General features: G+C 44.2%; 1 protein-coding gene across 1 annotated transcript in view; it reads left to right on the forward strand.

The window, feature by feature from the left end:
• The first annotated feature begins 2,364 nt into the window (after positions 1-2,364).
• AHNAK2 (AHNAK nucleoprotein 2) overlaps positions 2,365-17,930 on the forward strand; it is a 60,077-nt gene continuing 44,511 nt past the window's right edge. Inside the window, exon 1 of the mRNA XM_085063786.1 lies at positions 2,365-2,538. Within this exon, the coding sequence (XP_084919912.1) occupies positions 2,457-2,538 (82 nt within the window). The 5' untranslated portion in view covers positions 2,365-2,456. The remainder of the gene's footprint in view (positions 2,539-17,930) is intronic.

Here is a 17,930-nt window from a genome sequence, read left to right on the forward strand (position 1 = left end):
CAAGTGTGGCATAGGAAAGACTCAGCACCCATTCTGTGGCACCCATTTTTTTCCCAGTGGGATCAACATTTTGGTAGGACAGGGACAAGAGATGAGGACTTTTCTTTGGACTCCTATTGCTGATTTGGAGCCAATAAAATCAATGTGGGATTTTGCCACAGAGCCAGGGGGACTCTTCATATGTACCTTTGAGAACATTGCTGCCTTCTTAATGCCTCACCCTGAAAATGATAACCTTGTCTTTGTTGGGCTCCTATACTTAATTAATGGCTGAAAAGCATCTGGAGAAGGTTGAAGTAGGCAAATTATGCAACTTAACTCCAAGACTGATGATTGGTATCACTGTTCCCAGACTACAATCTCTCTTTGATATTGGAAACAACGGCGAGAAAGATGCTGATGATGGTGACATTGGTTTTGGCTCTGGCTCCTGGAACACACAGTCACCTCATATCTTATGATCCCAATTACACCAGCAGATTTACTCTGGATTCACAGTAGTGTAACTGGAAGAGGTAGTTGGACCACAGAAAGCTTTAGTAAATGGGGATTAAAGCTGTGATTGGAAAAACAAAAAGGATTAAAACAGAAGGTATGGAAAAAGATAAAAAAGGTGGGTCAGCATGGATCTGAAATAGCTGGATCTGAAGGTATTGTGAAGAAGAGAGGAATTGGTGGTCTGGCCCAACAGTCAGCATTTCTGAACCTTAAACAGCTGTTCTCTGTATTAAACAGAAGGGCCAACAATATGATAAGATAGAAGGAGGGATGGGCTTCAATCCCTGCAACAGGAGGAGGAGCAGGAGAAAATATGAGATTTGGAAAGAACCACACAGATCCTACATTATCAGAAAGACAACAGTGGCATTAAAGGGAGGAGGAGGAAAACAACCTAGGAAAACTTTGCCATGAGTGATCATGTAATGATGTCAAGCAACCTATAAACAGTCTCAGGGAAAAGCTAAATAACAAAACTTTTTTTGTCTCCCTCCCTTCCCCTTTGTGTCCTCTCTAAATCCAGAGTGACCTTAGCAAAACAGCACAAGAATAGCTGGGCTCCACCTAATTTGGACTAAGGATAACTCACCTCCTCCCTACCCTATTTCCAGTTCTTTGCTTGACTTGTGTCATGTTTGTCTCTTGCATTCTGATCTCTGGTATGTGCCACAGCAGGAGAAGTAGGGAAAGGACAGATGTTAACCTTTTCCTTGAGAAGCAGAATATGACTGGTATGAAGGGGAACATAGTGCCTTTGGTTGGCCACTGAATTAGGCAAGCAGAGAAAAAGCTGCCATTTGCATGTCACTATCCTGATTTCCAAAGGGGAAAAATTCATAAAGGAGAAAATGCTTCTCACCACCATCAATCCTGCAATTAAACTGAACTTTAGCAAAATATTTGCTGGGTTATGTAATAGAGGCAGATTACAACAGGCTGCCACATGGCTGGAAACTGCATTTTAACCCCTGGACAGACTGCCTTGTGGTAGGTAAAGATAAGTGACATCACAGAGCTGTAAGAACAGTCAAGCTCAGACAAACCTTTAAAATACAGTTTGATGGTCCATCTGATAGAATGACTCCAAGTATCTAAGGCTGCTTTTATTCCTGATTTTCTTGGCTATACATGGCCTTTCTGTCTTTCTCCTACCTCTCCCTCTGAGCAGTCTCTGAGCAGTTTCTCCCATTCCCCAGGTGTCTCTGAGCAGTTCCTTCCATTCCCCAGGTGTCTCTGAGCAGTTTCTCCCACTCCCCAGGGGTCTCTGAGCAGTTCCTCCCATTCCCCAGGTGTCTCTTTCTCAGGCTACCCACCTTTTATAACTGCTGAGAATGCTCTGGAGATGTTCTCCTGCACCAATGAGCTCATGGTGTCCTTTCCATGTCCCAGCCACCCCTCCTGCAACTGCAGGTGTTGAAAGCTTCCCTTGTTACCTTAATCCAGTGACCTGTGGCAGGACCAGGAGCAAAGATGTGGCAGTTTTGGCTGCAGGACACTGCAGACACCAAGGTACAAACCCTACTGTGACACTGACCCCAAGCCACCGTGTCTTCCCTGATGTTCTGTGTGTTAGCTGGATGAACCCACCACAGGCAGAGACCACCTTCCTCTCTCATCACAGCTTCAGCCCAGGCTCTAAAGTCCACATCTGACCAGCTATTAATTGGGCAAGCCCTTAAAAACTGGAGAAGCTGAGCATTGCAGCTAATTAGCTGAGCCAGAAAGGCACAAAGGATGTTTGAAACAGAAGGGAAAACAAACAAAGCCTTGGCGAGCACTCAAAGGCGACGCGGGCTGGCTGCAATTTGCCGCTCAACACGCAGAGAGGCTCCTCAGGAGGGACATGGGACACAGCAGCACCCTTGGGGAAGACCTGGCTCTGAATAGCTCACATGGTGCGGGGCGGGGTTTGGAGCCAAAACCTCCCCGCTGGCCCCACCCTGGTTCCTGGGCCATGAATGACCCAAAGCACCTCATCCAGCCCAGCAGGGACAGCTGTCAGCCGGCAGATCGGGACCGAAATCTGCCCACGGCTTCCAGGTAGGAGCTCGCTTCTTGCAGCACATCTCGTCGCTTTGCCTCCTCTGCCTGGCTGCTGATGGGTGGGAGGAGAGGCACCTGGTGCCCTCAAGAAGATGCAGTTTCTTGCTTCTCTGAGCACACACCACATCAAAACTTTCTTGCCTGTGTGTTAAGCTTCTTTTCTCTCTTTTCCCCAGCTGCTGGGGTTTGAAAATCTTGTTGGATGTGTAGGCTAAGATGATAAACTTGTTTTATTTCCTTTTTGCCTGGTGTTGCTGTCATGACAAGCAGAGAGAAGTAGGATACCCCCTATCCTGACAGAGCAACCAACACGCTGCTGGGGCATGTACATTTGCTTTCTTTGCAAATGTCTGCAAAATAGAGAGTGGCAAGGAGCTTCTTGAAATGGTTATGCATCATTGAACTTAACTGGCACCCACCCAGGTCCCCAGATGGGAGAAGAGGAGCTTTTTCTAAGCCCTTCCCACATTCTTGTGCAAATAGAAAGGATGAATGATCACCATCCCCAGTGCCAGACAGTTTTCTGGGCCAAATTCACACACAAGCAGAGGAAAGCCAAGGGGAACTGAAATTGGTGAAGCTCTCCCTTCCTTCCGCTTCTTGCAGTGACTGTATTTCATATGTTCAAATCCTTCTGGGATTGCTTAGACTGACTTTGCGTAATTATTTTCATCCTTGGATTAAACAGGCCAAATATGTAAGCTGGATCTCAGCTTGCTGAGATCTTACTTTACACCATATTTTGTCCCTCTGGCATATATATTACACAGCAGCAGATTGCATTTAAGTAGTTTTTTCAGAATAAAAGTCTGTCTTTGCTTGAGGGTGTCAATTTTCTCGTAATTCTTGCTGCTCTGTCTTGTGTGGATACTTCAAAGGATCATGGAAAGGTCCTAAACCAGGCATCTACCCATACTGGCTTTCAGTACACTCAGTCTGACTGACACCTCTCCAGACTTTGAGGGAGCACAGATTTCTCAGCCTAGAGGTTAGAGGGAAGGTGTGACTTGTTGCAAAAGCCTGTGACTACACCCTTATTTCTACCAACTGTGCTTGTCCTTCATTGCTTGTGATCACTGATGAGATGGGCAAACTTATGGATGTGTCTAAACTTGAGGGATATCTTTTTTTTCAGAATGAGTAGACAATGGTGCCTTTTGAAATTAAAGACAAAAGGATACAAAGGGCTATGGGACCCCCAGGCAGGAGCAATGGCTTTGAAATCAGCTTTCAGTTGCCTTGTGAGATGCCAGAAGGTACAGGAGAAGGGGTGGGTGTTCAATGTATCATGCTGTGGGAAATCCTGAGTCCATCCTGTGCAGAGGGACGAAGTATTTATGTGTTATGAAATGTTCAGTGTGTTCCATCTGTCACCAGGTCAGGGTCAGCAGGTGCAGCCAAAATTAAAACGAGCATTTTTGATGTGCACCACCTTTCTTCCTGCTGGCAAAGTGCCACTTTGTAAAAGCTTAAATCTTTCATGAGTGAAAATTGTTTGCTCAGCAGTCAGAGATTTCCAGGCTTTCTAGGGAAATAACAATAGTTTTGAAATCACCAGCTGTGGGTTTCTGTATATTGGTCAGTTGTTCTTAACATTTTTTTTTTTAACATTTGGGGTCTAAAATGGGAATTGTGTCGTTTGGTCATCACTGGAGACACCTTGGCTAGAGAAATCTTACCACCCAATTTCTTCATTCTCTCTTAAGAGATGCTCAAATTCTTCCTCCAGACTCTTCCCTACAAACTTGTGTGCTAGAGAATTTGTGAAATGTGGTTGTGGTGGGCAGAAAATGCACAAGGGGCAAATCCTAGCCACATTCCTGAGAGGACTGTTTCCCCCTAGACCCATCTCTCCAACAATCCCTTCCTCCTGGTACCACACATTAAATTCCAGCTACTTCTGTATTTCTGCTGCCTCCAAGAGCTCTGGAGGTTTCCACCACACTTCTTGTTCAGTCCAGGTGAAGATGTGCTCTCCTAGGCTCAGCCTTGACTAGGTCCAAGGTGTGCCTGAGCTTAATCCCTCCACCCTGCCATAGTTCCTGCCTGCTGTCTCCTCTCTTCACCTCTATACCATCTGCAGGATTGATCCCAAGCAGAGGCTGATGTGCTCCCATCCTCCCCTGCCCCCAGGAGTGGGTATTCCTGGTAAGGACATGTTCTGTCCAGAAACAGTGAAGTTTTTAAGCAGGGAACAAGCAGGGCCATTGAACAAAGAAAAGACTGCCATGGTTGGGAAGGAAGGGCTGCTTCAGGCTCCTGTCTGTCTCCTGTTGGCTCTATCTGCAGTGCATAGATGTTCTCTCCATCTTGGCCCTGGCTCTGTTCTGCTCTGCCTGGTTCTGGTCAGTTTGTCCTTCATAAAGTGGCTGCTTCTTAAAATTACTGGGCAGCCTTGCAGGAAGGCTTTAGGTAACATCTGGCAGGATGACTTTCCTTTTCACAGCTCCCTGGATGACGACTGTGGGCTTTGAGCTGTAGATTCCCAAACCTGTTCTGGTTTGTTGGCACCCCAAGGGTGTTCTGCAGTGCTGCTCTGTTATAACTTGCTCCCTTCTAAAATGTCAAAAGCTCCTTGAGATTAAAAAAGTGTAAACTAAGAAAATGAAAGATTAGTGCTGTGCCTGAAACTAATCTCTTTCCCAAGATGTCTTTTAAGGTGTCACCAAGGTTTCTCTGTGCACTTACTGAGAACCAATTCAGCCATGCTCCCACTGCTTTGTCTCATAACCCTTGGTCCTCTTCTCCCTAAGTTTACTGGAGAGTTAGGTGGGTGCTACAGACTGCAGATAAATCTTGGAAGCTGTTGCTTGCCTCTACACTGTCCCTCCTTCCTCCAAAGCAGTGCAGGGAGTTAGATCTGCAGTGTGGTTGAGATTTAGGCATTTCTGAGGCTGTAAATAAAAGACCATGTACGATATCCAGGTCATTCTGGATTTGCTGATTTTTGCACTGGGCTCATGCTGCTCTTTAAAAGTGAATTGGCTGCCCTGCCTCATCTCTTCCTGAGTATCATGACTCACACTAGAAACCTCCTCTTGGGTTTCTAATAGCTTTATTATGGGCTATGCACATGCAACATCTTTTTGATGGTCTCAGAGTTTGTGAGACATGGCCAGATTTTCACAGAGACCACACACAATACGGTAGTAAAACTGACTAATTGGGCATTTGGGATGTTTCACTCCTTCATTCCTTTACCAGTTTTAAAGTCTCAGTTTGTTGGTTGGGGACTTCCCATAGCCTCCAAGGCCTTCTGGTTTTCTGTGGTGCGTGATCAGTTTGGAGATAGTTAATGGGTCCTTCAGTTCTCACTAAAGGATCTGTAAGAAAGGAATAAAGTTCAAAATCCAGGAGAGGAAATTAATTCTTTTCCCAAGAGAAAGAAAAATCCATTTCTCTTTGAGTGAGAATTTTATATCTGAATATAAATTGTTTCATTTGCTTTTCACTGTTGAAATTTCCCTGTTCAGCAGAATGATGAGAGGAACTTTTCAGCAAGGAGTGAGAGAATAATCAGAAAAGCCAATCTGCAGCTTTTCTGTTGTGATTCCTTGGCAAAATGGACTATAAAAATATTCTAATGCAGGGAAAGAATAGTCATAGGCCACAGCATTATGGATGTGTTTCCAGAATTAGTCTTGGAGCTGAAAATGATGGAAGCAAGGCGAGCAGAAAGCTGTCTCTGAGGGGGTCCTGGTGGAAGAGCTGAGAACCCTTCTGCAATGTGCCCTTCCATCTCCTCCTGCAGCTCTGCAGGAAGCAAAGTTCTGGTGTTCATGTTTCTCACTGAACTCCCCAATTGGAGGGGCTCAGAACAGAGAATGAACAAGAAACCCTCTGAACCCAGCAGATGAGAGGGAATACAAACCAAATCAAATCTGGTTTAATTGCTGTTGCACTGGGTTTGCATGCTGAGCAAAACCTGCTCTGCCCCCTCATCCCCCTGCTCATGGGGGAAGAACAGAATTCCACCTCCCTCTGCCATCTGTGGGAGCTGAAAGGCACCTGGGGAAGCAGACATGGTGAAGGCTCACCCATGGTGCACATGCTGTGCCCAGGCATTTTTCAGGACTGAGAGAAAGACAAATGTTATTGTAAATGAAATAAATTATTAGCCCCTGTAGTTGTAATTCCACAGCACTACAGACCTACACCCAGTGAGGCCCGTTTCCCACACAACATGAATCACTTGCTCGGGTTCTGTGCTCCCTAGTTTCACGTTTTAGTTTTCCATTCCTCTGGCTTTCCTCATGCTGCTGAATAATGGATCATTTATAATACATCAGCAACATCAGAGCGCAGTTACAGCTCTGCTCCGTGTAATCCCTTCAGACACTCCGCAGAGCACGAACGCCTGGCGTGCAGAGCCACATCCTATTTCCACAAAGGGAACAGGAGGGGATGCCAGCCTGGCAGCTTCTCCCCTCTGCCACCCGAAATAGCACTGGGAGCTGAGTCATGCAGCAGAGCCCGGAGTGAGGGTGATTCCTGTAACGCAGGGACAATGCTCAGCCGTGCTAACAATTGTAGATGGAAATGGGCTCCAGGCAGTAGATTATCGCAAGGCACTCTGAGCACTTTCATTGCCCTGAGTGAAAGGAAAAGGCAGCCCGAGGGCTGACCCCGTGCTGTTTTCCCAACCAGGACCTGTGCTGTCATGCTCAGCATCCTTCTCATTCATGGATGCTGCTTAAAGGATAACTTGCTTCTCTTCTCGCATCAAAAAACTCCACTAAGGACTAACAAATCAGACTTGAGCAGGTGATGCTTGCAGTTCTGCTTTTCTATCTCCCTATCACACCTTTTCCTTTGTCCTATATTTGCTGAATATTTGGAAAAGGAATAGTTTCTTGAAGCCAGGGTTTTTAGTTTGACAATACGTAGGGCCAGTGCTGCTTAACTGAACCACTCTCTACACGGGAAGCCATGAGCAGAAGAAGGTGATGAATCATGTGCCTATTTAGTGTGAAACTGGAAGCCTTCACAGAGCTGCTTGTGAGGTGTCACATGTGTTTGTTTCCTGAGTCACTCGTATTACTCAGAATCATGGGCTGGGATGTGCACGTGGGAATGCAAGAGCCCAGTCCCTGCAGGATCCTGCAGCTGCCAGAGGGGCTTGGAGGCAGTTCAGGGCCATGTGAGCAGGGAGGATCACCCAAGTGATACCATGAGGAGCATGACAGCCTCCGTTTGAGTTTCTTGAGCAAGAGCTGAACAGCGGCTAAAAAAATACATTCTTTTTAAATTTTCCACCAACTTCTGGCTTAACCATTCATCCACAGGCATAGTAATTTAAAAAAAATAAACTTCTAAGCACACTTTTCCCCTTTTTTTAGAAAGAAATGTTTTTAAAAGCTAACATAACTAAGCTGACCAAGCATGAGGTAGAAAACAGTAGAACTACATCCCCTCTCCCTTCTTTTTTTTTCTGTTGTATTTTGTCACTGGTAAATCCAGGTACTTCTTGGGATTCTTTTTATTAATAACATAACTTCTTATTTGAAACAAGACAAAAAAAAGCTAAACTCAGTAATTCTTTATTTAGCTTTTCAAGGCCTTTCATGAACATTGTATAAAAATCTTTAAGATTCAATTCTCCTACTCCCCAAATGCGTTCAATACCTTTTAGGAAAAATAAAAGTAAAATACTTTTATTTACAAGCAAAGGAAGCCTGAAAGCACTTGTGTGAGATGACAGATTGTGGAAGAACAGGACTCACTGCTGGCAGTGTTCAGTTTGCTGTGATCTCAGAATAAATGCTCTTCTCTGCTCCTGACCCATTTTGGGCTCTTTCTTCTCAGCCTACATTCACAGGGTTTGCATCAGCAACTGAGAGCACTTCTGCTGTCAAAATTCCACAATACATATAATGTCTCCCTTAAAAAAAAAAAAAAAAAAAAAAAAAAAGCTATTCTCTCTCACTTCATTGATTCCTATCTATTGGCAACTGCAGCCAGAACCAACACAGCACCGAGTGCTGTGCAAGACTGAACAGTGACCTTGTTTACCATTAGCATCATTGTCAAATTAGGGGGAATTAATTATTACACACTGGGTTTCTTCACCCAACCAAGTGGCTGGCAGCTGAACTCAAAGGCAGCAGCACAGAGGTGGGGAAAGGTTGATTTCAGTGTGTCACAGGTACCTCAAGGCTCCTTCTGCTCTTGACACATAAATGCTACCTCTCAACTGAGCACTTCAGCAGAGCCCAAGGGAATCCTATTCCTACTTATCAAGCTGATTTTCTTTACCAGCAGTATCAATCAATGTTTAAGTTCAATTTCTGGGTGTGTATCAACGAGTCCAGCAGTTTCAGTAATATTTTACTCTTCTCTGGCACTGACCGGTGAAAAAGACAATCTGAAGTATTTCTCACCCCTGACTGAGGTTGTTTCCCGTTGTTTCTTCTGCTCTTCAGAGCCAGAAAGTCAGGAATGAAGCATTAAAGGGGTCAACTTGCTGCCATTAAAAGTCACAGGCAATACTACAGCTGATTTCAGTGACAGCAAACAGGATCACAAGGCCTGAAACCAAACAGCCACGAGATGCTGACATACATGTGCCAAGACCTTTAAAGCCCAAGGATTTAATTCCAGCTGTAGGAACTGCACAGGATAAAGCTGACAGCATCACAAATGCATTGTGGAAGGAGCACTCCTTTTCTTACTCTCTCTTGGCTGCTGCTTCCCACAGTTTTCCTTTCTGGGGCACCAGTGAGCCAGTTCAGCTGAGTAAGCTGGAGTGCAGAAGTCAGATAACTGTGCTGATTATCTGATTTTTATTTACCCTGTACTTCTGGCTTTCCCCTTTCCAAGCGAAGACTTTTTTTTTTTTTTTTTTTTTTTTTTTGGTGATGGGATGTAGGGCTTTGAGGTGAATTTTGTGTTGCTGGAAAATCAGTCTCAGCTCTATGAGGAAGCAGGAGACTTCGAAACCCCAGATGGAATTAACCTAATGTATTTCCATCTCTCACTGATGTTGTTTACACAGTGCAAGCCAGTCCAGAGTGGTGAATGGTATATTTAAAACGAGGTCCTCTAACATTTGGATCCACCCCATCACTCAACTTAACAGATACTTGATACCAATCAAGTGACTCACTTCATTAAGAAATAAACCCTGCTGTGTTGCTGACATCCTACAGCAAACACTGAGCCCCATTGTCATCTGCTGAGTCCTTTCTCTGTCCCAGCCCACGCCCTGAAGATGCACACCGAGTCTCAGGCACAGCAGCAGCACTGACCCTGTTTTTCCACGGTGGTGTGTGCCAACCACGGACACACAGCAACCCCTGTGTGTGTGAAATACCCTCCCTAAATCCCCAGGCTGCCTCTGTGCCCCTGCAACGGAGGGGCAAAACAGGCTGAGCATTCATCATCGCGAGGAAAACAGTTTATTTAATTAGCAAGACAGGAGCTGGTGCTTGCTTGTTCCCAATCTGAGGGAGTTTCTCCCGTTTTTGCCCTTCACCTGGGCTTCCTGCTTGTTGTCAAAGGCAGCATCTGCCAGCTCCTGCCCCCAGGCAGGACACAGAAACAGCTGCAAGGAATGCAGTAACAGGTGGTATTCCAGATGTGTGTGAAGGCTTAGGTTTAAACAGTCTCAAAAAAGAATTAACAAATGTCCCCTCGTGCCCAGAGCCACTGCCAGCACACAGCCCTTTCCTGAGTGGGGCTGTGTGGGCACAGCCAGGTCCCCAGGTGAATATTTACACCCCTTCCCTCACCCAGAGCAGGTTTCATTGGGACCCCGAAGCCAGAAGAAAGGGATTATTTCAGTGCAGTTCCCAGTTACTCCTACAACAAACCTACTAATCACTGGTGGTTCGCTAAATGCCATGCAAACCCCAGGGCACATAGTGAGATCATCTGCCAGGAGTCTTTTATTTTAAGATCTTTGTTTCAGAACTGTTCTTAAGGCTTTGGAGAGAAAAACAAGGTTTCACTGAGAAGCATTTCCACAACTGGAATGTCACAAATCCCCACAAAAAGCAAAAGTTTGTGCTACTCCATACAGGAACTGGTAAAAAGGAAAAGGGAAAAGACCCCAACCTTCAGTGTAGCCTCTGAAATGCGTTTCGCTATAGCAGATGAAAACTTCTGCTTTTTTCAAAGGCATCTGACCTACTACATTTAATAATTATACTTGTCTTTTATTGATGTCTGCTTTTTATATGAGATCTTTTAAAATTATTTTATGTGATGCCACATCGGTGGCAACATCCTTCAACTTTCAGTTTGGTAGTTAAAAAGTGTCTTGATCAAACATAATAAATGTCACACGGATGCTTAGAAGCACTTCAGAAATATCTGACTCAGTAAATGATTGAAAATGGAGAGTTTGTGAATGTTGTATTCATACTTTGACAGTCCTTAGGGCTTTTTCCCCTGCATTTCGAAACGAGAAAACTTACTGGCTTTGTGATATCCAGAAGTACCAAAACTGTGGAAAGAAAAGTGCTTAAGGCAGCATAATGACTTTGCAGAAAGAGAAACAGTTTGTTTCAAAGAGTTATTTTTCAGGTGTTTGAGCATTACCGCCTAGTACAAACAGGTTATTCACGGGTAATTAGCACCTAACTTTCCAGCTTGAAAAGATGCTTTTGTTTTCTTCCTGCCGGCTATTTGTCACTAATATTCACTTTTCAGGGAGGAGCCACGTCTGCTTTTGATACGATGTCACAGGTTTTGAAATAGTGAAATAATAAAGGTCCACCGTCAGCCAACTCTGAATTCCAGCTGAGCGGGGAACTAAAATCGGCAGAGAGAAGGGAACGAGATGGTTGGGGGAAACATTGAGGAAATATTCATTTTTAATTAAAGCCCTCCACAGCACCGTCCGGAGATGGATGATCACCAGCAGCAGTGGAGGAGGCTGTGGATGGTGAGGTGACCCCTCAGGACAGCGGGTGTGAAGAGTTCTGCAGGCGATGGCTTTGTTCCCCTCTGCTCTGAATGATCTAATATGCAACTGGCAGGGCAGGAAAGCAGCAGCTCCATGAGGATCATGGTTTTTGTACGAGCTTTGCTAATTATAGCAGTTTTCCCCCAGGTCCGTGGCCATGGCTGCCTTGCCCCTTGCTCTGCCTGGCTCCTGTTTTTCTGTTTCGTTCTGTCCAAGCTATTTTGGCTGCAGAAGGTCAATGCCAGCACTGTCAGGGCCAGTGGAAATGCATTTGGGGGACAAAGGGAGATGGAGCATATGCCCACGGACAAAATAGAAGAAGCTGTTCAGGGTGAATTAGTTTCCTTTTTCTTCTCCTCCTGTTAGTGAAAGGATTGCTCTTGGAAATGTCTCATTTTGTTTCATTTCTAAATAATGCTTTCTCTGTTGTTGGTGGGATTTTTTTGTTTATGCTGGTTGCAGATCTGCGTTTTTAGCTTTTTTTTTTTTTTCATCAGCAACAATATTAACCACTAAAGTGAAAAAAATACATATTTAGGCATCCTGAAAGAGAATATTTGAATTTCTGGAAATATACTCTTCACTGGGCTTGTTTGGGCTATTTTCCCTTGAGTTTGGATTTTACTACTCCATTCCTGGATACCTGGAGTTGACATTTGCTTATCTTCACAAAGGAGAAACCTCTTTCTATACAAAATATTATCTGTTGCATCTTGGTGTTAGTGCATCAAGCAGGTAGTGCTGGTAGAACTTGCCAAGGGCAGGTAGACACTGGAGCCTCTTTTGAGTAAACTCTCAGATGAAAAGACCAATCTGTTTGGAGGACAGACTTCAGCTAGGTTACCAAATACATGAATGATGCCCATTCACTTTTTGGGGGGGAACTCATCTGAATTGACTGACTTCAGAATGAGGTCTTTGAGTCCAACCCTGAGGCTTCTTAAAAGAGGCAGTGATGGAACCTCATTTCCATACCTGGCTCTCTCTGTGTTAGTGAGGTTGCATGTCTACCTGCAAATGGAAGAGTTTTATGCAAAAAAAAAGTTGAAGCAAATCAATCAAATTAATGGTTTATGTATTGCAAAAGAGAAGAAATTCAGAGGAAGTTTGTATGGCTGGCCTAAATACCTTTTTAGTTCAAACTAACTGACTGTGCAATAGATAAATACATACATTCCTGTGTCATAACAAAATGCAGTCATGGGAGACAAAGCATAGGAAATGTCTGTAAATTGGTGATTAATGTTACATTTATCCTCCTCTGGGCTTGGACTGCAAGTTGGTGGCCAGATGCCTCCACCCATTCATTGCTCTCATTGGCAGTCTTATGCTCAGTTCTACATCTTGAGTTCACATTGATCTTGTCTTTCCCTTCTTTTTTTCTTCCCCTGTGGTTCCTTCTCTTAGCAGTCCATTTCTCTTTAAACTGGAGGTCCTCAGTTTTTAAACTCCTTTCTGAATTGTGCAGACAAGTTTGGTTTTTTTAGCTGATCTTCTCTGCAACCCAGTCCTACCTAGTTGTGGAAATTTGTGGCTTCATATTTTTCCCCCCAAATATCCAAAGATTCACAATTGCTAAAAAGGAAAGAGAATAGAAATGATCACCCTTGCATCCTCTCCACTTAACTACAGGAATTTGTGCTCCAGAGCATGCTTTACTATAATCTCATGGAACATGTTGTCTCCCTCTCTTTGGGCCAAACAAAACACAAGAACATTCCCGTTGTTTTTCATCTCATTTCTCAATTACTATTAAAGCAGCACACCCTTATGCGTAAGCCTAACATGAGTCCATGCACAGGTCAGGGTGTGAATAGCACTAATAAAATAAACCTTGTGTCATTCAGTTGTGTGTTTACAGCTTACCTGTGAACAGAGCAGAGAAAACAACGTTGTAACACAGGGGTGAGATGTGGGATAGAGAAATGTGAGATACAATGGTGCTCCTAGGCAAGGCAGTAGAGCAGAGAGGAATATTTTTTAATATTGCTGCAGCATAACTTGAAGAGCTTTATCTTTTAATATTTAGATGTCTGTCAAGAAGAGTAAACACAAGTGCTGTTTGGAGTATTCCCACTGAATAACTTGTGCTGGAATTGCTTGGTGAATTGGGAAATTATCAGTCTGATAGCATTTTTTCAATAGCTCAGTAGACAAACAGCGGATTTGATAAATATTTAAAAATAAACCAAGTGAGCATTGTGAATTCATGTAAGTCAAATAATATTGAAATACTTTGATAGTCCCAGAACAGCACCATATTGGCTGACAAGAGGGGAGATTTTAGGCTTGAAGTTTCATGGGGATAAATCTTTGACACAGCAGTTGTCCTCGCTGGAGTTACAGCAGCAGGGCAGAGCTCAGACATCCGGGTCTACACCTTCAGTTCTGAGATGAAACTGGAAAAAAGCCAGGGACAGTGAACGTAGATTTCCCAATACCAGGAAAACGAACAGACTCATTTCTTCCAGGTTTATGGAAAAACAGTTGGCTTCTCTCAACTTAGCCAGGGTTTTGTCTCATGTGGGCTTTAAAAATTCTTGAAAGATTGAAACAACGCCCATCCATATATTCAGCAAAGACAGCTGAAATGCAGCACTGACTGGGGATGGAGCACACTGCTGCTGCCACCCCACAGCCTGTGCCCTGCTGCAGTGCTGCTGCTGAGTGACTAGGAGCCAAATTTCTGCACCCAAATGAGCTGTGCCCACATCAATCCATGATGTAGGCTGGGCTTCTTGTTTTGCATGTCTGTTTCTAAAAATATGTGTTGTTTGTCAGGATGTAAGATGGCTCAGAAAGGCTGGACCTCGATATAGTCCTCAAGACAGTGCATGGAAATAGAGATGTCAGCAGAGCAAGCCTGAGCCAGCTCTTAGCAAGGTCTTGCTCCCATTCCCAGCCATCTCAGCTTACTTTGATGCTGTTGACTGCACCTCAGGAGGTCTTTGTTGGTTCTGGCCACCTCCATCCTTGAGGCAGCCGTGGGACATCTTGCTTGAAACACAGAATCATGGAATGGTTTGAGCTGGAAGGGATCTTCAAGACCATCCAGTTCCAACCCCCTGCCATGGGCAGGGACACCTTCCACAAGACCAGGTTGCTCCAAGCCCCATCCTGCCTGGCCTTGAACACTTTGTGTGCCACCTTCTCACTGTCCCATTGCCTCATCTTCCTCCTTCCGAGCCTTACCTCCCTGCAGTGGCTACAGACAACCTCTTTTTTTAATTCTTGATGTGGATGCCACACTCCCAAGATAGAGGTTGCGTGGGAACTGCATACTGCTTCACAACATATTTATATTAATTATACATGATTAGATATTTAGTATATAATCACACATTATATGTGATTATATATATTTTGTATCGATATACAATAGAATCATATAATAGACACAATTTCTGAATTGTTATTTAGTTCATGTGCTGAAAAACTGTTTGTATTAATTAGATGAAATTACATATCATATTTCTAGATTGTTATATATGTGATCTTCTATAATTAATATATATGTATAATTAGATTTAATAACATACATTAATTGCACAAGTTACACCATTGGTTTTAATATAAGGACTGTAGTTCTCTTAAGACCCAGTTTTCATAAAATGCCTGTGTTGAGTACCCACATAGAACGGAATCAGAGATATACTCAGTTTTCCCTCTCAGATTTTCAAATGCCCTCTGTGGAAACCCTGTGCACCCATTCTAAACTTGGGTCCAGAAACCCAACATCTGCAGAATTTCAGGTATCGAAACTTATTCAGAGCCAAGAGCATAACAATCACCAGCACAGCATTTGCCTCGACATGAAACGCGGCTGCTCTGTAAACACAGGGGTTTTCCTTCTCCTTTGGCTGGAATGTTTTCTACCTGCTCTGGGTTGTTGGCAAAGCAGCCGGAGCGATTGCAGGACACTCCCCGGGCGGCTTATGTGTTGTTTGGATTTTTCACCCTCTCTCACCTCACCCCTATTTGACAGTATGCAAACCAGCAGCCAAATGATCCTGTGAAACGCGGAAACCTGGGCTGAAATCTGTTGCTGTGACTTTTTTTAAAGACTCAGGAATGAGGAGTCAAGGGATCCGTGGAATTCCTGGGAGAGGGAGGAATCAGCTGTATTAGAAATTTCTTTCCTTTACGTGGAGTGTAGAAATAGAAACAGGTGAGAGGAGGGGCTGGGAGTTTTCAGAAATCCATTTCTGCTGGCGCTAAGCAGCTTCCCTCAAGTATAGAATATCAGCACAGGGTGAAGGCAGCGCTAAGCACTGGCACTCCCACCCTGCAAACTACCATAGTGCTTCACTTGCTCTGAGGACTGTCAGCCCAGCATTCGGGGGTTTTTCGGAAAGAACCAAACAGCTGACTAAAAGTGACAAGGAAGAACGAGCTTAGAGACGACACTGGGACAGCCTTGCAGCCCGTTCGAACCGCGCTGTTGTGACAGGCTGACAGCCTGCATCCTGTGTGTGTGCGCGCTTGCATGAGAATTTACTAATACATATAACGCTAATTACCCAGTTACGTCCTGAAGCAAGGCTGGGAATGAATTTCAGGAAAAGAGCTGTTTGTTTTGCGCGGGCGCCCACATCCCATATACTTTCAGTGCCGCGGAAATTGCCCCGCATCTCCACCCCGTGAGCGCTCCTGCCCGCAGCTGCCGGGAGAAGACCCGCAGCTCACAGAAACCTCTGTGCCCACATTCCTCAGCGTCCCCCAGCATGGAAAGCCTGACCAGGGACAAGCCCAGGGTCTATCCCCTGCTCCCGCCTCAGCTGAAGCCGTACAGCTGTTGCCTGAGCAGAGAAAGGGATTGGATTTCACAGGCTGTGTAATGTGCGACAGTGCTCTTTGGCTTGGGGATAGCAACGAGCCTCACCCAGCCTTAGCCATCCCCTTTCTGCCCGTGAGGAACGCCCCGGTCGACATAGAAGGAAAATTGTTTGCTGGATTTCTGCACAGCCCTCCTTCCAATTGCTGGAGAGAGAGGGGGAGTGAGAAAGAGAGAGTTTAAGGCAGGCTCTGCACTGGTGTTCTGGGCTATTTCAACTTCAGGGCAACTTTAGAGAACTTCAGTTATTTTTGGTAAGTTTTTTTTCTTAAAACACAAACGTCTCTCTCTCTCTTTCTTCCTTTCTGATTTCTTTCTGAAATCTCTGATTCAGATTGCACAAGTTTGCAGTAGATGATGGGCTTTTAAGAATGCAGAGAGATGTGGGCGTGAGCATTTTTCGTCCTTTGATACAGAAACCGGACTTTCTAATTGTAAAGACATAATGTTCCCAGCTGCTGTACTTGATAAGCGAAACCTGAAGATGTTGTGTGTTAAGTGATACTGCTGAGGAAAAGTTTGCCCAGGTCTCCAACCGAGGTGCATCCCACCTGGTGTAAAGCTTTGCCTCTTTCTTGTGCATGGGAAGAGGTGAGATCAGTGATGAACAAACGTGTTCACCCTGATAAAAAGTTTCTGATCCACGTTTTTATGCAGGGGTTTCAAGCCTCTAAGCTTCCCAAAGCTTTCAGAGGGATGTTGGTTCTTAGTCCTGTACACACCCCTCCATTCAGTAATCTCTATTCCAGATCACGCATGTTGTTTTTCTTACTTCCTCTGTCTGTATACTTAACCCATCGGGACGATCTCAAAGATAGTGAAACTCTTTTGTAGTGCAAAGAGCCAGTCCCAATTGTTGCAATGAATTTCAGGGTGCAAAGAGCAATTTTCTTACTGTGAGGTTGGTTTATGACAAATATGAATTTTCTGTTATTTGTTCTTCCCCTTGATATGTTTGGAGTTTTATAGTAGCTGTGTTCCTTCAAGAGGAATACTATTTGTGTGGATATTATATCTCAATAGATACCATTTGCAAAATATGTCTCATGTAATATACTAACTTGGCACTAGGATCTCTGAATGTTCATGGAATTTGAGACTAAGATCAACCTTGAAGCATTTAAAAAGCAGATCCATAACCTTGTCAGTAGAAGTTGGATCCTGCAAGTGCTCACTGCAAGGCTGCTGAGGCTACTTCATAAAGTACTGGGAAATAAGCAGAGCAAAATTATTCTGTCCACCTGTCCAGGTTCTGTGCCCCATCCATGTACCCTGATAACCTTCTGAACACATGAACACAGATGGTCAGAAGCAGTATTTATAACTGTAGCCACCTGTAGAGAAAGTGGTAAGTCCGTTCTGTCAAAGCTTTGATAGAAAAGAAAGAGAACATTACTCATGTGAGAGAAAAGACCAAAAGTCATTGCTAAAGCAAAAAAAACCCCTCCATTATTCTTTATAATTTATGACACAAGAAACACAGAAAGTTGGAAGGTGACTTGTAAGAGACACTGTACTTATGATCACCTGTTGCATGCATGAAGGAAACAGTCTAAGTATTGCCTCACTCTTTCTTTTACTATAATAAAGGAAAACTACAAGAAATTTTGCAGATCCAAGCAAATCAAAAGTAAAGCAGCTTACAAC

The sequence above is a fragment of the Lichenostomus cassidix genome, chromosome 5 (assembly GCF_008360975.1).
Source record: "Lichenostomus cassidix isolate B80296 chromosome 5, HeHo_3.0, whole genome shotgun sequence".
In the NCBI taxonomy this organism is placed as follows: Eukaryota; Metazoa; Chordata; class Aves; order Passeriformes; family Meliphagidae; genus Lichenostomus; species Lichenostomus cassidix.